The sequence below is a fragment of the Theropithecus gelada genome, chromosome 1 (assembly GCF_003255815.1).
Source record: "Theropithecus gelada isolate Dixy chromosome 1, Tgel_1.0, whole genome shotgun sequence".
NCBI lineage: Eukaryota > Metazoa > Chordata > Mammalia > Primates > Cercopithecidae > Theropithecus > Theropithecus gelada.
The window spans coordinates 68,537,379-68,559,574 of NC_037668.1; the positions used below are offsets into that span (position 1 = coordinate 68,537,379).

At 49.9% G+C, this 22,196-nt stretch overlaps 1 protein-coding gene across 2 annotated transcripts in view; it reads left to right on the forward strand.

The window, feature by feature from the left end:
* The window catches only part of KCNQ4 (potassium voltage-gated channel subfamily Q member 4), a 57,045-nt gene extending 48,948 nt beyond the window's left edge, over nucleotides 1-8,097 (forward strand). For both annotated transcript variants that reach the window (XM_025397108.1, XM_025397117.1), the window contains 4 exons: nucleotides 755-854; nucleotides 2,656-2,787; nucleotides 5,308-5,437; nucleotides 5,959-8,097. In XM_025397108.1, coding sequence (XP_025252893.1) covers nucleotides 755-854; nucleotides 2,656-2,787; nucleotides 5,308-5,437; nucleotides 5,959-6,171 — 575 coding nt within the window. In that variant the 3' untranslated portion in view covers nucleotides 6,172-8,097. The remainder of the gene's footprint in view (nucleotides 1-754; nucleotides 855-2,655; nucleotides 2,788-5,307; nucleotides 5,438-5,958) is intronic.
* The last annotated feature ends 14,099 nt before the right edge of the window (nucleotides 8,098-22,196 follow it).

The following is a 22,196-nucleotide window of genomic DNA, read 5'->3' on the forward strand; positions in this document are numbered from 1 at the left end:
CAGGCTGGAGTGCAGTGGCCGGATCTCAGCTCACTGCAAGCTCCGCCTCCCGGGTTCAAGCCATTCTCCTGCCTCAGCCACCCGAGTAGCTGGGACTACAGGCGCCCGCCACCTCGCCCGGCTAGTTTTTTGTATTTTTTAGTAGAGACGGGGTTTCACCGTGTTAGCCAGGATGGTCTTGATCTCCTGACTTTGTGATCCGCCCGTCTCGGCCTCCCAAAGTGCTGGGATTACAGGCTTGAGCCACCGCGCCCGGCCATAATGTTTTGTTTTAAGGGCCTTCCATGGTAGCAGAGCTGGGCCAGGGAGCCAGCGGCTTGGGTGTCCTTCCGTCTTAGCTGAAGGAGAAGACTGTGTGCATGATTACATGCAGTGCCATCAAGCCTCTTCTCTCTGGGGCTCACTGTTCTGCAAGGTGGGACCAGTGGGCCTTCCTCCAGGGCTTTGTGCAACAAACTTGCCCTGGACTGGACCAGCTGTGCCCTAAAGCAGCTCCCACCTAGCCACCAGGGCAGATGTTCACTCTGACTGGCCACCAGGGCAGATGGGCATGCAACACACTGGGGCTTTCTACCCTGGGGCGGGGGGTGGGGGCGGGGTATGAGACACAAGAGCCTCCAGGAAGGTTCTGGACCCTTTCTGGGCGTCTGTCTTCCTATTGGACACTCTATTGGTGGTTTGGCATACAGGGGTTGGATGGGAGGTTGGGAGTGGCCCCTTCTGTGGGCCACTTGCCCCATCCCTGCCTTTTCAGAGGCCCCCTCAGAGGAAGTAGCAGAGGAGAAGGGCTACCAGTGTGAGCTCACGGTGGACGACGTCATGCCTGCTGTGAAGACAGTCATCCGCTCCGTCAGGTAAGACTGAGGCCTGAGGTGAGTACCCCCTCCGTGTGCCACCCACTGCTGCTTCCCATCTGGGCGGGTGGATCACTTGAGGTCAGGAGTTTGAGACCAGCCTGGCCAACATGGTGAAACCCCATCTCTACTAAAAATACAAAAAATTAGCCGGACGTGGTGGCGGACGCCTGTAATCCCAGCTACTTAGAAGGCTGAGGCAGGAGAATGACTTGAACCCGGGAGGTGGAGGTTGCATTAAGCCAAGATAGTGTCATTGCACTCCAGCCTAAGCAACAAGAGTGAAACTGTATTAAAAAAAAATGTATTTTTATGGTGGGTCTTGATCAAAAAAGTTTGAAAGCCCCTGCTCTACTGGCTGTCCCCTTGCCTCAGAAATTAAGCAGGGACCAGGGTCTCTTGAGCCCTTGGGCCACGGCCTAGGCATGGATCTGGCCTCCATGCTCCTTGGTGTGCAGTCCTAGCCTAGCCTCCATCACCAGCCTGCCTCTCTAGCTCCAGAAACCCCCTCAACTTCCTAGTTTTCTGGGCTCCCCACTCTCTTCCCTGGCTGTACATCTGCCCACAAGCCTCTTTTCTTTGTATTCCTTTTAAAAATAGAGTCAGGCTGGGCATGGTGGCTCATGCCTGTAATCTCAGCACTTTGGGAGGCTGAGGCAAGAGGATCACTTGAGGCCAGAAGTTTGAGACCAGCCTGGGCAGCAGAGTGAGACCTTGTCTTTGCAAAAAAATTAAAAATTAAAAAATTAAAAAATTAGCCAGGCATGTTGGTGTGCCCCTGTAGTTCCAGCTACTTGAGAGGCTAAGGTGGGAGGATGGCTCGAGTGCAGGAGTTTGAGGCTGTAGTGAGCCGTGATTAAGCTACTGCACTCCAGCCTGGGTGACAGAGTGACACCTTGTCTCTAAATAGATAAATATATAAAATCAAAGTCAGCTGGACCTGTCCCCACTACCCCCCAGAGTCTGAGGACTCTGCCCCTTTTCACCCATCCATTCTTTCCCCTCCATGTGCCTGGTGTCGAGAACATAGTACCTGACCTGCCCCCTGACCCAAGCCAGCTCTCCTTGGCCACCCCAATGACCTCTCAGCCAGCATGCCCCAAACCTGCTCCTCTTCCTGGGTCGGTACCCATTTCAGGCAGTGGCACCACCATCCACTCGGTCACCCAAGCCATGGCAATCATTTCAGCCCCACCTCCTGAACTGCTCCAAGCTGTTCCGTATCTCCTTCCCCGTCCCCTAAAGCTAGTTTCCCTACCCACGCCTTTGCCCATCCAGGGTATTCTCCACATAGGCTGGCAGAGCCAGCATGCTAAAGCAGAGTAATTGGGCCAGGAACAGTGGGTCACGCCTGTAGTCCCAGCACTTTGGGAGGCTAGGGTGGGCAGATTGCTTGAGTCCAGGAGTTCGAGACCAACTTGGGCAATATAGTGAGACTGCCCATCTCTTTAAAAAAAAAAACAACGGAGTAATTGATGTGCCTGCCCCACAATGTCCCAGTGCCCAATCTCTGCCAGGGATTCAGGGCTCTTCAAAGAACACCCCAGCCTCCTTCTTGAGGCTAATCTCCTCTCTGTCTTCTCATACCATGGTGCTCTGAAGCCCATCCCTCCACCCCAGCTAGTGGATTAACCCCTTTCCACCTCATCCGTGTTTCTGCAACTTGGAGGTAGGGGAGGCTGGGAGACACAGCAGGAGGTGCCCTGGTACTGGACAAGGGGATAGCAAATAGATGGAGATGGGGCTGGGAAGGAATCCCTGCTCGAACAGGACACTCCCTCTGAGCCCCCTCCCCCAACAGGATTCTCAAGTTCCTGGTGGCCAAAAGGAAATTCAAGGAGACACTGCGACCATACGACGTGAAGGACGTCATTGAGCAGTACTCAGCAGGCCACCTGGACATGCTGGGCCGGATCAAGAGCCTGCAAACTCGGTGGGTGCACTGGGCCTGATGGGAGGCAGGGGCAGGGAGGCAGCGACCCCAGCCCTGCATGAAGTCTGAGGCCAACTCCAGAGCACCCAGAAGGGCTCACTGCTGCAGCTGAGTTTCTAGACTGAGGAGGTCCCTGGCTTGCAGTGCCAGCCTGAGGCCAGACCCAGCACCCGTCCCAAGGCTGAAAAACAACCCAGCCATAGTTTCTTTGTGCGGCGGGTCCTCTGTGCAAGCCCTATTGACTCATATGCCTTGGGGGCTTTGTTTCGAATAATGGTTTCCTGGTCCTAAAATAATCAGCCTAAAATAATTACTGACCTCCCATCTCCCAAGAGAATAGGCAAATTGTCCTCACTGCCCACCTCTTGCCTCTGGAATCCTCCCACATCCCTCCGGTAGACCCAGCATTAGGAAGAATCCTCACCCCCAAACCCGTATCACCTGCACCTTGCCCTTCTTCTCTTCTGGCCTGCATTTTCACTGTCCACTCATTCATTTATTCACTCGAGAAATAGTCAGTGGGCATTTACTACTCGCCGGCCTGTGGGAATATGGCAGAAAGCTCAGCAGAGTTCCCACCCTCATGGAGCTTTCATTCTAGTGGAAGGAGAAGAAGTGATAAATAAGTAAAATTAGAATATATCAGATGACGATAAATATTAAGGAGGAAAATAAGGGCCAGGCTGTTATGCTTTGCAATTTTAAATAGGTAAGAAGGTTCTAGAAGGAACAGCAAGTGCCAAGGACTTGAGAGGGGCAAGTGGCTGGAGTGTTGGCTTCAGCACAGCAGGGAGCTTGGTGTGGCTGCACTGGAGTGAGAGGTAAGAGGTGAGGTCAGAGGGCTAACAGTACTCAGAGAGTGTAAAGCCCTGTAGGCCCCTGCAAAATGCTGGTGTTCATCCAGGATGAGCTGCGAGCATTGGAGGGTTTTGTGCAAAGGACTGATAAGATCTGAATTGTCTTTTAAAAGGATCAACCTGGGTGCTGTGTTGAGGATGGACTTAGTGGAGTGAGGGTGGACACAGGTAGACCAATGAGGAACCTGCTTCAGACTTCCACGCATGAGACTGTGGGGAGACTTGGAACAGAGTGGCAGCTGCAGAGGTGGGACAAGTGGTCAGATTCTAGATACATTTTGTAGGCAAAGTTGACAGGGTTTTCTGATGTGGTGTTAAGAGAAAGAAGACAGTCAAGGATGAAGCTAAGGTTTTTGGCTTCAGCAAGAGGAAAAATTGAGTTGCCATTCGTTGACATGGAGAAGGCAATGAATGGAGAAAGTTTAGGGTCAGGAGATTTGGGAGGTGCTGGATTTGTGATGCCTACCGGACATTCAAGCAGAGTGTTGATGTGGCAGTTGGATAGAGAAGTGTGGAGAGCAGAGCAGAAGTACAGGATGGAGATGAAAATTTGGTGTCAAAAGTGTAGAGGAATTGAAAATTATGGATCTGAAGACATCACTTAGTGAGTGGAGTAAACAGAGAATAGAGGTCCCAGGAGTGAGCCTTGGATCCTGCAGTGTTTCCAGGGTGCAGAGATAGAGGAGGAACTAACAAAGGAGACAGTGAAGGAGAGGTCAGGGAAGAAGGAAAAGAACTGGGAGGGGGTGGTGTTTCAAATGAAGAAAGGGTTTGCTGGAAGAAGGGGTGATCCGATGTGTGGAGTGCTGCTAGTAAGTCAAGTAAAATGAGGACAGGAATTGATCAAAACCTGACAACAGTAGTTTTGGTGAAATGGCATGGGTGAAAGCCTGATTGGAGTAGGTTTAAGAGAGAGGGGGAGGAAAGGAATTGGAGGTAGAGGATAGAGATAACACTTTCAAGAATTTTGCTGCAAAGGAGAGCAGAAAAATAAGGTGAGATCAGTTCTAGCCTTGTCCACCCACTTTAAAAGTCACATTCCCACATGTGTCCACTCCTCCCATCCTCTTTCCCCTTTCCCCCAGTCCATCTTTTTTTTTTTTTTTTTTTTTTTTGAGATAGTGTCTTGCTCTGTCTTCCAGGCTGGAGTGTAGTGGTGCAATCACAGTGCACTGCAGCCTCGACCTCCCCGGCTCAAGTCATCTTCTAGCCTCAGCTTCCTGAGTAGCTGGGACCACAGGCATGAGCTTCCATGACCAGCTAATTAAAAAACAATTATTTCTGTAGAGAGGAGGGCTTGCTATGTTGCCAAGTCTGTCTCAACTTCCTGGGCTCAAGTGATACCTCCCTCCCTATCCTCCCCAAATGCTGGGATTACAGGCATGCGCCACTGCACTGGGCCTCCCAGTCCATCATTTCCATTCCTTTCACCAGGCGGTTGTTTTACTTGTCAGGTTTGTGTGTGGTGCCTTTGCTTGACCAATGGAGAACCCCCAGAGCAGGGACTAGTCCCTCCACCCCCAACTCAGCCTCCATCTGGCAGGACAATGGCCCCTCCCTCAGATTGCCTGTCGTGCCTTCTCCTTCATCAGGCAACCTAGAATTCTTGTGGAAGGGAGGGGCGGCGTGTGTCCGGGCCCTCTGATGGTTCCCTTACCCATAGGGTGGACCAAATTGTGGGTCGGGGGCCCGGGGACCGGAAGGCCCGGGAGAAGGGCGACAAGGGGCCCTCTGACGCGGAGGTGGTGGATGAAATCAGCATGATGGGACGCGTCGTCAAGGTGGAGAAGCAGGTGAGTGTAGGATGGGGTGGTGGAGCTGGCCATACCAAGAAGCTCTGGGGGCCGCGGTGACTGGACACGGGGAGGGTGTGTTTCCCACAGCCGCAGCCCAAGCGTCCGGGAGAAGGCCTGAGAGTCCTCTCCCCGGCCGAAGCCCCAGTCCCCGCCGCCAGACATTCCCATAAACCCTCCCTCTCCTGCTAAGCCCCGCCCCCCAGGTTGCATAAGCCCGCCCATAGGCTTCAGATAAGCCTACCTCAGATCCTCTTACTCCATTTGACCCCGCCTCTCAGTTGTCGCCGTAGCTCGTGGACTATCCCCATCGATCACACCTGACCACTCCCCGGTTATGCACCAGTGCCCAGCTTCGTTCCTCTCTCTAGCCAAGCTCCACCTTTCCAAGCGGGATTAGTGCTCCCCAGATAAGCCCCGCCCACTCCACCAGCTAGGCTCTGCCCGGAGACCCAAGCCCCGCCCCCGGCCGCATCCCCTCGGGTCCCAGGCGCCGCTTCCCAGCTGCGCCCCATCCCCAGGTGCAGTCCATCGAGCACAAGCTGGACCTGCTGTTGGGCTTCTATTCGCGCTGCCTGCGCTCTGGCACCTCGGCCAGCCTGGGCACCGTGCAAGTGCCGCTGTTCGACCCCGACATCACCTCCGACTACCACAGCCCTGTGGACCACGAGGACATCTCCGTCTCCGCACAGACGCTCAGCATCTCCCGCTCGGTCAGCACCAACGTGGACTAAGGGACTTCTCAGGGGCAGAGCAGCACACGGCCAGCCCCGCGGCCTGGCGCTCCGACCGCCCTCTGAGGCTTCCGGACTCCTCTCGTACTTGAACTCACTCCCTCTCGGGGAGAGAGGCCACACGCAGTATTGAGCTGCCTGGGTGGGCGTGGTACCTGCTGTGGGTGCCAGCGCTCCTTCCCCACCTCAGGAGCGTGAGATGCCAGGTCGCCCAGAGGGCGGCAGCAGCGGCTGTCCCGAGGCCTCTGGGCCCCCCAGTGCCCTGCCCACTCCATCAAGGCCCGATGTGGCCCGCCTGGCAGGGGCACAGCCCCGGGAGTGGGAGCGGGCGCTGGGGCCCTGGGCCCTGACCCAGCTGCCAGCTATGCAAGGTGAGGTCTCTGGCCCACCCTTCGGACACAGCAGGGAAGCCCTCCCGCCAAGTCCCCGCCCCACTTGGGGGTGGGCCAAGGTGCCCCCACAGGTACCCACAAAGCACAGGACCCTGCCACAAGGCAGGTGGGCACCATATATGCAAACCATGTCAAATATGCAACTTTGGGGACCCCCATGGGGTCTCTCTGCCCCTCCCCCGTTGGGAGCTGGGCCCCCAGCAGTAGCTGGTCTCAGGCTGCTTGGCTACCACCCTGTCCCTATTCTTTGGCTTATCACTCCTTCCCCTCCTAGCATGGGGCCTGTTTCTCCCCTGCCCTCTCCTAAGGGCAGTGCCTGGGCCTTTCTTCCCATTTGCAAGTGTCAGCTCCCAGGGGGCTCCCTCCTCCTGCTGGGTGGCCACTCCCCTCCTTGGCCCTCCAGACACCACTCATAGTCAACACAAGTTTCTGTATCCTCCCCAAAACTCCCAGACAGTGCTTCGTGGATGATCACACAAACATAGCCTTTTAGTTTCTCCAGACAGGGAGAAAGCCTCTCACTCTCAAACATGCAATGACGTGACACACTTGGAGACATGAGCGCAGAGCCACTCAGCCGCTCCTGGGCCTCTGCAGCAGATGCCAGCAGACTGGCCTTGCAGGGTGACGTCCACTAAGAGGAAGACCCCCAACTCCATCTGAGCAGGGGAAGGAGCTTTGAAGTAACCCGAGAGCTCTCTAGTCCCCACCCAGACCTTTACCTGCTCTCCTTCTTCAAGAAGATCTCCTGTCTGGTCCAGGAGCCCTAACCCACTGCCTCTGCCTGTCCCCAAGGGCCCACCTCCCTGTCTCCACAGCACAACTCAAGCCCAGGACTGACGCCACTGGAGAGACCCCAGGCCCGCTTCTAGCCAGGCCTGTGCCTTCCTAGTCACTCTCACTCCCAGAGAGAATAAGAATGCATCTAATAGCTATACCAACCATGCATCTGGCTTCACATGCACTGTCCCCCGTCCCTCCACACCCCACTTCTTCTCTTCAATTGGCAGCCCCACATCTGGGCATAAGCCCCCATTCACCCCAGGAACACTTTCTTATCCCCACCCCTTTGCTCCTCTTCTGCAAAGCCAATGCAGGTGGCAGGAAGGTGAGGGGTAGTGGACCAATGGCAACCCTCTGTGGGAACAAGGGGCCGAGGCCACGCTGCCTGCATCTCATGCTGGGGACCTGCATGCACCAGCGCCAGGGTTTGGACTGGATCTTGCTCAGTCCATGTTGCCCAGCCTCTGCCCCAACCTGCCCTCTGCACGTGACCATCATGCCCTGGATGGAGCCTCTCCTGGCTCACCCCACCTGCACTGCACTGTCCCCAGAGAGCCACCCCTCCACCCATTCAGAGACAGCTGTGGAGAAGGCCAGGAGAATGGGATTACCCTATGACCAAGGAGACATGAGAAGAAGCCCTCCTTCCTTCCATGATCGAGGTTCCCCCATCAACTCGGTTCTCGGATATGCAAGTACCTCACTTTGTTAACTTATTAACTTATTGGTTTCATTAAAGTTTTCAATAGGAGGTGATTGTTCTTGGTTTTGTTCAGCGGCTGTGAGGTGAGGCTCCTGGTTTGGGGATGGGGACAAGGAGATTTGGATTAGTCAGGACTCTTTGTTGTATACAACAAAAACCCAACCCCATATGGTTTAAACAAACACACGCAAAGAAACTTATTGGCACAGATAACTAAGAAGTCCAGGGGATAGATTTGGTTTCATGCACAGTTAAATCTAGGTGCTTAAACATGTCAGGACTCTGTTTCCTGTAAGCCTTCCTTTCAGGCAGGCTGACCTCTCATGGTGCCCAGTAAAAAGTGGGCCCCACTTTCCTAATAGTTTGCATCAGTCAAGATCAAGTCAGGAAGGCAGAAACAACACTAAGTTTTTCAGCAAAAAGAATTTATTATAGGTGATGGGTTGCACTGATGCAGGAGGGCTGAAAGAACAAAAAAGAATTTTCTCTAGGTGATTCTTTTTTTTTTTTTTTTTGAGACGGAGTCTCGCTCTGTTGCCCAGGCTGGAGTGCAGTGGCCGGATCTCAGCTCACTGCAGGCTCCGCCTTCCGGGTTCACGCCATTCTCCTGCCTCAGCCTCCCAAGTAGCTGGGACTACAGGCGCCCGCCACCTCACCTGGCTAATTTTTTGTATTTTTTAGTAGAGACGGGGTTTCACCGTGTTAGCCAGCATGGTCTAGATCTCCTGACCGTGTGATCCGCCCATCTCGGCCTCCCAAAGTGCTGGGATTACAGGTTTGAGCCACCGCGCCCGGCCCTTCTGTAGGTGATTCTGAGATAGCTAGAGAAAATAACTGCAGAAAGCAGTTACCACTCCTAAAGCTGCAGGAGTATAGGAAACAGGTTGGGGTTATCAGAACCCACAAGCTTGCAGACAGGGAGCCTGGTGGTGTTGGGGCTCAGAGGTCTGAAAAAGAGGTACTCCCTGGCTGGTGATGGTACCTCTTGGGGGATACAATGAGACTTGTCTGGGAGTACGGGAGAAAAGCTGAAGTCTAGGATCAACTGTTGCAACCTGGCTGTCGCTGATAAGGATAGGAAGCAAAGGAAGAGAGAAGTCTCCACTTTTCCTGCCTTCCAATCTTCCCCTAGTGCCCCTTATTGTCAAAGCTAGGGAACAAACGAGTGATGTGGTTTGCAGAGTCCCAGCCCCAGTATCACAGAGTTAGAAGGTTGCACTTGGAACTGAAAGACAATAACATGGGCACGGGCCACCCCCTTGGATACACAGTTTCCACAAACATCAATCCACACATACTTGAACCGCCATATAATGACAGTAACTTCCACCTAGTAAGATGAAACTGCCTTTTATACAAATGAAGACACTGTAGTCCCCTCCCCCAAATGGGAGAAACACAATGTCCCACGGTCCAACAGATGCATCCATCTCCAGGGTTTAGTCACTGAATCCATATTTGGGCTAAGTATTCCTCTTACTCAGGCACAATTCCACCTACAACTAAACGCTAAAGTTGATCTAGACATACAATGTTTGTATAAAATACGGGAGAAAAGAGGAGGGAGGAAAAAATAATATGTACAGTGCACACACACATGCACACACATCCCAAGCAAGGAAGGAAATATGCATAGCTGCAATCGACCTCCTTCTGGTATCTCTGGTCACAGTGCCATGGTGGGTATGAATAATTTCCTTCTTCCACTGCCCTTCCATGTTTCCTTTGCCCTCAGCCAACACCTCAGCCTTTTAGGGATTTTTTTTTCTTTCTTTTTTTTTTTTTTTTTTTTAGACAGAGTCTCGCCCTGTTGCCAGGCTGGAGTGTAGTGGCATGATCTCGGCTCACTGCAGCTTCCACCTTCTGGCTTCAAACGATTCTCCTGCCTCAGCCTCCCGAGTAGCTGGGACTACTGGCGCCCGCCACCACACCCGGCTAATTTTTGTATTTTTAGTAGAGATAGGGTTTCACCATGTTGGCCAGGATGGTCTCGATCTCCTGACCTCGTGATCTGCCTGCCTCGGCCTCCGAAAGTGCTGTGATTATAGGCGTGAGCCACTGTGCCTGGCCAAGGATCTTTATATGGTGGAGTGACCCAAATAATCATTCCTGAAGGGTCTGAATCCTCAGTGGTCCTGCACGGGTGGGTGCCACAGCTTTTCATTGACTTTTGCTATCACACATGGAAGTACTTATTATAGAAAGGCCTTGGAGAACCCCTTGGGTTCCAGACTTAGTCCTCCTTGCCTTGTTGTGTGGCAGCAACCAATTTCTCCCCCAGTAATGAAGATCAGTCATGCAGCCAGTGTATTCACTCTTTACATGCCTGCTGGCTCAGTGGCATGAGGAGCCCACAATGGCCCAGTTGAAGTTTAAACGTCCAGTGTAATGAAAACCGTGTTGCCTCCCTTCCCTTGAAAACTAAGACCTCCAAACTAGCAGAGCTCAATGGTACAGGGACCAGAGGCAGAAGTTTTGTGAGTGGGTGGAGTAGGCAAAATAATAGCCATCCAAATATAGCAAGTTCTAATCTCTGGGACTTGCAAATGTTACATTATAAGGAAAAGGGGCCTTTGCAGATGTGATTAAATTAAGGATCGTGATACGGGGAGATCATCTGACTGTCTGGTGGGCCTAAATCCAGTGACAAATGTATTTTTAAGAGAGAGGCAGAAGGAGATCAAATCACACAGAAGAGGAGAAGGTGATATGAAGATGAAAGCAGGGACTGGGGGGATGCTGCTGCAAGCTAAGGAATGCCAGCAGCCACAAGAAACTGGAAGAATCCAGGAGTGGATTCTTGCCTGGAGCTCTGAAGGGAGCACAGCCCTGCACACACCTTGATTTGGGCTCAGTGAAACTGATGTTGAACTTCTGGCCTCCAGAACTGTGAGAGAATAAATTTCTGTTGTTTTAAGCAACCAGGTTTACAGTAATTTGTTATGGTAACTACAGGAAACTAATATGGTGGGTTATTTGGTGTCATAGTGAGAGAAGCCACTTTCACCAGCTCCCTTGGATTCCTGGAACCTTATATCCTGGCTATGTCAAAAAGGATAAACTATGCCTGCTTCATGATGGAAAGGGTCCAGTGGGATCGACCTGGCACCAAGTGGCTAGGTGGACCCCTGCAGAGGGATGACATATTAAGTGTTTAGCATTTGTCTTGGCTGGTGGTAGGTTGGACATACAGTGGCATTAGTAAGATCAGCCTTGACGAGTTCAGTTCATGTTGTTGAACCCATAAATAGTCTCCATTCTGGCCACCATCACCACGTCGTACATGAACATATGGATAATGGGCTGGAGAGACTGGGGAGAGAGGCTGGCTGACATCCATCCAATGTGCCATCTTGTCCATCTAATTATCAAGAGCTGCCTCTGCCATGGATGCCTTTCGGTGAGATTTTACTTGGAATACAAATATCTTCATATTCTGGGTCATTTCTGAAAGTCCATCTACTAGTCTCTCCCAGTTTTTCTTACTGCCAGTCCTCCAGGTCTGTGCTTTCTGAGCCCCTGACCATCCAGCCAAACCATTAGCCACTGCCCATAAATCAGTGTAGATCCATACTTCTTGTCATCTCTCAATCAGACAAAATGGACAACCAAATGTACTGAAGGACGGGTAGGATGGAGCCAGACCTGGGAACTGGGGTGGTGGCAGTGGTGGTAATGTTCCAGGAAAAGGCACAGCATGTGAAAGAGTCCAGAGGCACCAGGGAGTGTGGTGGATGAAAGGAACAGAAAGAAATCCCGTGGCTGGGCCCAGACAGCAAGGGAGAGAGGGGTGGGTGCAAGATGGGACTTTAGAATTAGGGGTCAAAGTTTGCAGGATTTCATAAATCATTCCAAAAAGATAGGGCTTAACCATGACAGCAGTGGGGAGACAAAATATTTTTCTCAGGCAGCACACTGGGGAAGATTCACATTTTAGAATTTTTTTTCCTGGGATGGAAAATATATTTGAGGGAGCAAGTGTGGGTGTGGGGAGAGCAGGTAGGAGACTGCTGCAGTCACCCGAGCAGGAGGTGCTGGTAACCCAAACAAGTCCCATGACATTTCACTAATTGAGTTAAACGTCTATTGAGCACCGGCTGTATGCCAGACCCTGGCTTGGCACAATATACAGGATGAACAGACACGGGAGAACCAGTTACAGCCCTGAGGTCATCCAGCCCCTGGGGGAGACAGATGCACAATTAACCAATGCACAGCTACTGTTTATCTTCTAAATTTGCCTGGCTCAGCAAGGAGAGTTTGCAGGTGGCTCTGGGAGTCCCCAAACTGTCATCAAATACAGCCTTGACAGCAGATACAATTTTAGCTTCGTGTGTCATTTATTTATTGCTTTGTAACAACTTATTTTAAAACTTAATGGTTTAGGCCAGATGTGGTGGCTCACGCCTGTAATCCCAGCACTTTGGGAGGCCGAGGTCGGCGGATCACTTGAGGCCAGGAGTTTAAGACCAGCCTGGCCAACATGATGAAACCCCATCTCCTAAAAAATACAAAAATTAGCCGGGCATAGTGGTGCGTGCCTGTAGTTCCAGCCACTCAGGAGGCTGAGGCAGAGAACTGCTTGATCCCGTGAGGTGGAGGTTGCAGTGAGCCAAGAACATGCCACTGCACTCCAGCCTGGGCAACAGAGCAAGATTCTGTCTCCAAAACAAACAAACAAACAACCACCAACAAAAAACCTTAATGGCTTAAAATAACAACTATTTTATTTTATTGACTCTTGATTCTGTGAGTCAGCAATTTGGGGTGAACTCAGCTGAACAGCTCTGCTGGTCTCACCTGGGGTCACTAATGTGCTTGCAATCATCTGGCATCGACAGGGGCTAGATAGCCCATGAGGGCCTTCCCCACATGTCTGCAATCTGGTGTGAGTTGGTCTGCAGGCAAGTAGGCTTGTCTCTGTTCTATGGAGCTTCTCATCCTCCAGTAGATTAGACTGGGCTTCTTCATACGGCAATAGGGCAAAAGCAGAAGCTATTAGGCCTCTGGAGGCCCAGGCTCAGAAGCTCACTTCTCAGAAGCTCACCAAGGGGCTCAGCTCTGAGTATGTGGCCATGTTTACACCCTTGCAGATCTAAGAAATCCCATGCAGTTATTTCTCTATTTAGATAATTTATTTCATGTACTTTTGTTTTTTTGAGAGTGCAGAGTGCAGTGGCCATTGCACCGGGCCATATTTCATGTACTTTTGACAACTCCAATTGTTAAAACAGTTTCATTTTTCCCTCTGAGAAGTTGAGGGGCACATCTTTCCCTACCACTCACCTCTGTGTATAGCAGGACCGTGATAGCTGCTACCATGGTATGTTGGTCTCTGTGGGCTGGCATAGCAAATATCATGGACTGGGAGTTCTAAACAACAGAAATGCATGATCACAGAGTCAAAGTTCTGGAGGCTGGAAATTCAAGACCAAGTTATCAGCAGGGTTGGTTTCATTCTGAGGCCTCTCTCCTTTGATTATAGAGGCTGCCTTCTGGTATCTTTGCATGATTATCTCTTGTTCTCTATGTACACAGGTCTGAGGTCTCTCTCCGTGTCCTAATAATCTCCTCTTCCTCTTCCTCCTCCTGCTCTTCCTCTTCTTCTTCTTTGTGTTCCTAATTTTCCTTTTCTTTTCTTTTTTCAAGTTTTGTTTTAGATTTGGGGACACATGTGCTGATTTGTTACTAAGGTGTATTGCATGATGTGCATGATGCTGAGGTTTGGGATACGACGGAACCTGTCACCCAGGTAGTGAGCACAGTACCCAACAGGTAGTTTTTCAACCCTTGATCCCCTCCCTCCCTCTCCCTTCTTGTGGTCTGCAGTGTCAACTGTTGCCATCTGTATGTCCATGGGTAACTAATGTTTAGTTCCCATTTATAAGTGAGAACATGCGGTATTTGGCTTTCTGTTTCTGCATTAGTTTGCTTAGGATAATGACCTCCAGCTGCTCCAGTTGCTGCAAAGGATATGATTTCATTCTTTTTATGGCTGCATAGTATTCCATGATACATGCACCACATTTTCTTTATCCAGTCCACCACTGATGGGCACCTAGGTTGATTTCATGTCTTGGCTATTGCGAAGAGTGCTGCAACAAACATACAGGTGCACGTGTTTTTCTTGGTAGAATGATTTATTTTCCTTTGAGTATATACCTAGTAATGAGATTGCTGAGTGGAATGGTAGTTCTATATTTAGTTCTCTGAGAACTCTCCAAATTGCTTAACTAATTTACATTCTCACGCAGAATGTATAATCATTCCCTTTCCTCTGTAACCCCGCCAACATCTGTTATGTTTTGACTTTTTAATAATAGCCATTCTGACTAGTGTGAGATGGTATCTCATTGTAGTTTACATTTGCATTTCTCTGATGATTAGTGATGACTGATGTTGAGCATTTTTTATGTTTTCTGGCCACTTGTATATCTTCTTTTGAGAAGTGTCTGTTCCTATCCTTTGCTTGCTTTTTTTTTTTTTTTTTTTTTTTTTTTTTTTTTTTTTTGAGATGGAGTCTCGCTCTGTCGCCCAGGCTGGAGTGCAGTGGCGTGATTTCAGCTCACTGCAAGCTCCGCCTCCTGGGTTTACGCCATTCTCCTGCCTCAGCCTCCCAAGTAGCTGGGACTATAGGCGCCCGCCACCACACCCGGCTAGTTTTTTGTATTTTTTTAGTAGAGACGGGGTTTCACCGTGTGAGCCAGGATGGTCTCGATCTCCTGACCTCATGATCCGCCCGTCTCGGCCTCCCAAAATGCTGGGATTACAGGCTTGAGCCACCGCACCCGGCCCTTTGCTTGCTTTTTAATGGGGTTGGTTTTTGCTTGTCGATGTATCTATCACCTCTTCTTTTAAGGATACAAGTAATATTGGATTAGAGCTCACCCTAACAAACCCATTTTAACTTGATCACCTCTTGAAAGGCCCTGTGTCCAAATGCAGTCACATTTTGAGGTACTGAGGGTTAGGGCTTCAGCATATAAATTTTGGAGGGATGCTATTCAGCCAATGACACCTGCAGTGGGGGTTTCACCCACCGACAGGACCCATTTTCTGCTGTAAATGCACAGGATCTGAGAATCACTCAGGTTTGCGCCATTCCAACTAGCAGAGCTGAACAGAGGTGTAGACATCATGGAACCAAGTGATTTGAAAACCCTTTTTTGAAGGCCCAGGAACCTTTGCTACAGCATAACCTATTTGGAATACTAATATATAAAATATAATCAGTGCAATCAAAAATGGGGAACTCCCAGAGATGGCCTCAATTCTCCCCTTACATACACATTGAGCATGTGCCTAGCATTTTGCTGCAGGCAAAAGAGCTCTGTCTCCATGATGCATCCTTTCTGTAACTATTGTAGTCGATTGTATTCTTTGTCTGAAAGTCTACCTTCCTTCTTCCTTGCCATTGCCATGGTTACCCTTGCATGGTGTGTACTTGCCTATCTGTCTTACAGTAGGTTTCCTGGAAACCAATTCCGAGACAGAGAGTAGTATGCAGGCTTTCAGGGGAGTGTGCTCAGGAGATTCATCTATAAGGAAGGCGGGAGGAGAGGCTGATCTACTATGCGATGGCAACTGAGGTGGTTGGTGATCCTCAGGAGCCCTGGAGCTCATCTATCCCTGAAGAGTTGTGCTAAACTGAAGGAAGAAGGCAGGTCTTTGTTTTCCTTCAAAGGAAACCATCAGCCAATCATCAGCCAATCATGGCCATGACTTTGGGTGAGGCAGTTCCCTGTGGCCAAGGGCAATTCCCAATGCGAAACACAGTTGTGAGCCAGCAGATGATTCCCAGCAGGCTCTGAAGGGTGGATCTGGGTGGAGCCCCATAGCATCCACTCTACCAACCCCCTGACTTTGGGCTTCGTCATGGGATTTATTTTGGCCAAGCGAAGGTAGGTAGGAAGGACCGTATGCTTTTTTCAAGTGGAGGCCATAGAGTCATGGCAAGTTCTTCCACCTCGAAAGCCTCGGATCACCGTTGTTTCTTCATCCTGGGTCCGGAGGCAGGCATGTGGCGCAGACCCGACCTAGACTGAATTTGAGAGTCCAGCCTGGCCCAGCCAGCATCAGCTGAACTGCTGTTGACTTGGAGACTTAGGAGTGTGAAATAATCGTTGATTTTGTAGGCCACTGAGATCAGGGGTTTGTTTTCTTCATGGTGTTATCACAGCAAGACCTGGTGAAGACAGCTAAGAGGTGGATTTTACTGGAAGCAATATCATAGAAGATTTAGATTATACATCACAGAGGATTTTAAAAATACTCCTTCAACAACTTTGTATTTGTCCCAAATGGCTTCTCTGGGTACCAGGCATGTCCTCTTCTCTTTCTTTTTTTCCCAAACAGGCTCTAAAATGAGTGGGAGGCGTGAAGGATTTCCTGGAAGAGGTGGGAAGACTGCTGTCAAACAGATACCCTGGCAGGAGGATCTGAGGCCTGAGACCTAAGCTGCCCTGCCTGCCCAGAACTCGGATAGGGTCTGCCCTTACTTCCCACTCACCCCTGCCAGACTTCCCCTAAATCCTCTCCTGGACCCCACGATCTCTCTCCTTAGCCTGGTGTGACTTCACCTCCTGGAGGGCAAGAAACACATCTGCGGCCAGTCCACGGTGGCTCACACCTGTAAACCTCAACATTTTGGGAGGCGGGGGAGGGTGAATCACTTGATACCAGGAGTTCAAGGTTGTAGTGAGCTATGATCGTGCCACTGTACTCCAGCCTAGGCGACAGAGTGAGACCCTGTCTCTAAAAAAGAAAAAATACACATCTGCTGGGGTCATCACTGTCCCCAGAGCAAGGCTGGGCACACAGGTGATTCATATATGCTGGCTGGAAGGGAGGGAAGCAGGGCCACCTGGGATTGATCATGTCCCACTGAGAATACTCCCAGTCCCTGTTATGTGTCCCCATGGCCACAAGGCGTCAGTAAAGGCCTCGGCTTGGAGTTGTCTGGAGCCAAGAAAGAGGCTGGACTTTTGAGGCCAGGACACCTCACCTGAAGGTGCTTTAGTTAGGTTCAGCACGTCTGAAAGAGAGAGAGAAATAAGGGTGGCAGAACTGAGGAGTTGACAGAAGGGCTTATCTCAGAGAGTAAGGGGCTGTGTTCTCTGCCCTTCATTCACTTATTCGACAATTGTTTGTTCATTTCTAGTACATGCCAAGCACTATTTTAGGTGCCAAGGTCATAGCAGCTCACTCACAAAGTCCCTGCTCACATGGAGTAGACAGTAGATTACTGTCTAGACAGAAAACAAACAAAAAACAAGATAATTTCATGGGGTGATAAGTGCCATGAAGAAAATAAAATGGAAATGGAATAGTGACTGTGTTGCAGGGAGTATCTTCCAGGGAGATGGTCAGGGAAGCTCAAGGGGAAACCAAAGTCTTCATAAAAAGTCAGAGCTGCCAAAGCTCCCAAGGGACCACTGGTCCCATAGCCTCATTTTGCAGATGGGAAAACTGAGGCCTAGTAAGCCAAGGCAGAGCCCAGAGCTGAGCCCGAGTCTCTCGACCTCCAGATGGCTGGATGGCTTCCTCCTCTCCTCCCCTCACATCCTTAACCTCCCCCATGTTATCTTAGGGGGAAGGAGCAGATACAGGGGTGCTCTCAGAATGTGGGCATTAAACAGGGACCAGCGCAGTGAAGTGCAGCAAACAACACAAAACCACACTGCTGTGTGGTTATTGAGATGGGATGCAGCACCTGTCTTGCTATGGGAAAGAAGTTTCACGAAATTCAGATTTTTCCCATGCTACAATTCTGAGTCTTTTTTTTTCAAGAATATTATGCATCAAATTCTTCTTCTGAAGTTTGGTTTTGGTGCCTCTGCTTTGCCTATTTGAGGGGCATGACCTTGGGAGAGTCATATGGGAGCCTTGGTTCCCTCACCTGCAAAATCTGAACCCAACTTTCCTGACTCCAACAGCACTGTTGTGTGCAGTCTTTGTAAAGACCACAGGCACCCCCTCCCCATGACTGTGCAGGTCTGGCCCCCTCCCTCTGCTTCTGAACTCATCCCTGCTTGCCCACCCCAGCCCTGAGTCTGTCCACAGGAACATCCGACACAAGCAAGTGCACTTGTTACAGACTCACTGTGACACCATGAGGTGGTTTTGGGTTTGTTCTCATCCCTGATTTGCCAACCGGGAAGCAGGCTTGCCTGTGTGAGAGGGCTTGCTGAAGGTTGCACAGCCAGTAAGCGACACAGCCAGGATTTGAACAGAAAGTTCCATTCAGTTTTCTCTACTCAACGCTTCCATCCAAAATGACAACAACAACAGACAACAACAACAGCAACAACCACCCAAAGCTTTGCTGTATGGGGATCTAAGCTTCATTTCCCTGAAAATACATTGATGTGCAATGTGGATTTGGTGTTGGTCATGTGTTGGTCCAGGTGGTGTCCCTTTGGTGTGGTGCTGCCACCTGCCGAGCAAAGATGGGTGTTGCATCCCATCTCAAGCAGGCGCCGTCCAGGCCGAACCCAAGTGTAGAGACCTTTTCAACGCTTTTAAGTCCACTAAAAAGCACAGCAAAGAAGCCCCAGACGTGGGTCACTGGACCCATGGAAACACTGAGGTCCAAAAAGATCCTTTAAACAATTCATCTACCTTTGTTGACCTGACTTCCTCCTTTCCCATTTCCCATTGACCTTGGCATCCTGGCTCCTGCCTCTCCACTCCCCTGGAATTGCTCTGGCAAAGTCATTTTGACTTCCTGATTGCCCAGTTGAACAGCCTCTTTTTAGTCCTCACTTTACCTGACTTTTCAGCAGCATTAGGAACCCCTGACCACACCCTCCTTTGCGAAACATCTCCCTGGGCTTTCAGGACACCTTTCTGCTGTTTCTCTCCCACCTCCCCAGCTGCTCCTTCTCAGCCTCTATCCAAGGTTCTGTCCTTGGCCACCTTCTTTTATCACTAGGCATCATCATTCCCAAGGCAACAATGGATGTGCTAATACCCCCCCCAAACAAACTTACTGTCAGTCCGGACCTAATTCCTGAGCTCCGGACCCACTTACCTGGCCCTCTTCCTCTTAGACGTCCACCTTGGATAGCCCAATGTGTCCATCCTGATCTGTCCTGCTCCCCACAGCCTGCTCTTCTTGCTAGGACTCACCTCATGGAAGAGTCACTGTGTGCCCCAAGCCACACCCCTGGGAATCATTTTCAGCTCCTTTCCTGTAGCCTCCACGTCAGGGGATCATTACTGTGACTGCAGGATCCATTTCCATCTTCTTCCTCAGTAGCAGAACCTCTGAATTCTACTTACACACGTGGCCACCCAGAATAAAGACTACATTTCTGAGCTTCTTTTGTGGTCAGCGGCGGATAACTCCAGAAAGTGCGCGTCTCCTCTTTTCTCCTTTTTTCTAGCTGGAATGTTGATATGGTAGCTCAAGCAGCTTTTTCGGATCATGAGGTCTAACCCACAAATGACAAAGCAACAAGATTGTGGGGTCTGGATGCTGACACTGTGGATAACTACCCATTCTGGACCACCTACCTGGTTCTTTTTATTTAAGCTACTGTTTTTCTGTCACTCAAAGCCACGTGCCTAATGCTGAGTAATCAAGATAGAGTCATTCATTCAACAAAAGAATATTCACTTATGCTAGACATTGCATTTTATGCTTTCTCAGGGCTCTCCATTTCTCCCACGTGTCCCTCTCAAATCCATTCTACTCACCACAGCCAGAGTGACCTTTCCAAAACACAAACCCAACTATTTCCACTTGGCTCATGTCGTCCATGACTCCCCATTACTAACAGCATCAAGTTCAAGCTCCTCAGCCTGCCACTAAGGGTCACCCCTTTTGGACCCTTGCCTACTCCAACCACACCCCTTCCCCGACTGATCATCCACCCTACACACTAACCACCCTAGACTTGTTGCCTTTCCTAGTAAAGCCTTATTCATTCATGTCACTTGGCATTTGCACACATTGTCACCTCCCTTGGAATTTCCTTCTTTCACGTGCTCATGTTCAAATTCTACCCCATCCTTCCCACTATGTAAGTACCTAGTATGTGTCATGAACTGTGGTCAATGTCTTCACAGCAGCAACTCACGGGTAAGGCCCCTTACTATCCTCATTTTACAGACAAGGAAATTAAGACTCAGAGAAGGGATGTGAGTTGCCACAGATAAGTATTCATAGTGATGACTGACTACTACTAGGTCTACTAAATCCAAACAGTTCTTTTTTTTTTTTCTTTGAGACAGAGTCTTGCTCTGTTACCCAGGTTGGAGTGCAGTGGTACGATCTTGGCTCACTGCAACCTCTGCCTCCCGGGTTCAAGCGATTCTCGAGTCTCAGCCTCCCGAATAACTGGGACTACGTGCCACCATTCTGGCTAATTTTTGTATTTCTAGTAGAGACAGAGTTTCACCATGTTGGCCAGGCTGGCCTCGAACTCCTGACCTTAGGTGATCTGCCTTCCTCTGCCTCCCAAAGTGCTGGGATTACAGGCATGAGCCACTGTGCCCAGCCAACAATTCTCTTGATGTAGGACTCAGGCCTCTGATACCTTCCCCACCTGCACCAAGTACTCTGGGGCATAAGAGACTTGAGTTCTAATCTCAACTGAGCCACTTATTACCGTCGCTTGGCTGTGGTGGAGGCTGCTGGTTGTCTAGCAAAATCCATTTCCCCTCTTCCAGAGTAAGTGAGTTACTGATAAACATATGGTCGCCAGCTAGACACTGTATTTCCCAGCCTTCCTTACAGCAAAGTGTGGTCATGTAGTTACATTCTTGTCAAGAAAATCTGAGAAGTGACGTGCATCACTGGGCCTTAGAACACTGGGCATGCTCACCTCCTCAGTCTCATCTTCCTGAGAGCCGGACATAAAGGTGTCCATGACCCAGATTCCCCTCTGCAGAAAAAGATAGACAAGCAAAGAAAGCCAGCTTGGACTTTGAGGAGACATCTCGGCCCACGAGGCTGGAGTCATGAAAGGCAGAGCAACAAGAAGCAAGCAGTCTGGGTCTGGATGACTGAGTGGAAGCAGAAAGAAGTCTTTTCTGCTCTGCAAGCCACTTTAACATTTTTTTGGGCCGGGTACGGTGGCTCATGTCTGTAATCCCAGCACTTTGGAAGGCCCAGGCAGGGAGATCATTTGAGGCCAATAGTTTGAGATCAGCCTAGGTAACATAGTGAGACTCCATCTTTACAAAAATTAAAAAATTAGCTGGATGTGGTGGCGTGTGCCTGTAGTCGCAGCTACTTGGGAGCAGGAGGATTGCTTGAGCTCAAGAAATTCAAGGCTGCAGTGAGCTGTGTTTGTGCCACTGCACTCCAGAGCGAGGCTCTGTCTCAAACAAAACAAAACAAAATAAAATGAAATCCATTTTTCTTGTTCTCTTTGTTATAGCAGCTAACACTTAAATATGTCTTACTATGTGCGAGGCACCATCCCAATTATGTTAATATTTTAACTCAATAAATTACTAGCTGTGTGGAAGCAGGCAAGTCATTTCATCTTTATAAGCCACAGTTCCCTCATCTCTATATAACCTGGAATAATAATGCGCTAACTTAGATTACTGCGAGTCAGGTGAGATATTATGAGTCAGTACTGAACGACCTAACAAGAGACAGCTCATGTGTTTAAGGTATTAGCTGCAAATTTGAAAGACTTTGATGTGAAGAAGAAAAAGGGGGGGGGGAGGAGGAGGAGGAGGAGGAAGAGGAGAAGGAGATAAAGTACCGCTATTGCAAAATAGTCATGGAAAGATTTGGGGCTTCCTTACACTGATTTTACAGCTTAGTAGTATTTTATTTTGAATCAGATACAGGGGAACAGGCAAACTTACCCAGGCTACATGGGCTATAAATGAGGGAGAGGTGGTTTCCCAAAAGAATTTTGGGGAAACCTTTTATCAGGAGAAGGGTGACTAAATCCTGGAAGGCATAAATAGCGGACACCTACTTCTGCCCTTGGGTCTTTCTCTGCTGGCTGAAGAGCTCGTCCTTCAGTCATTTGTGTGGGACATGGTTTGAAGTCCTCCCTCCCCACCCTGGACCTCTTCTCTGGACATGCTCACAGCTACTGCTGACTCAGCACTGCTGTGCCAAGTTGGAATTGGGAACTTACTGCATGCCAGGCACTGTGCTAAGTACATCAGCCAAT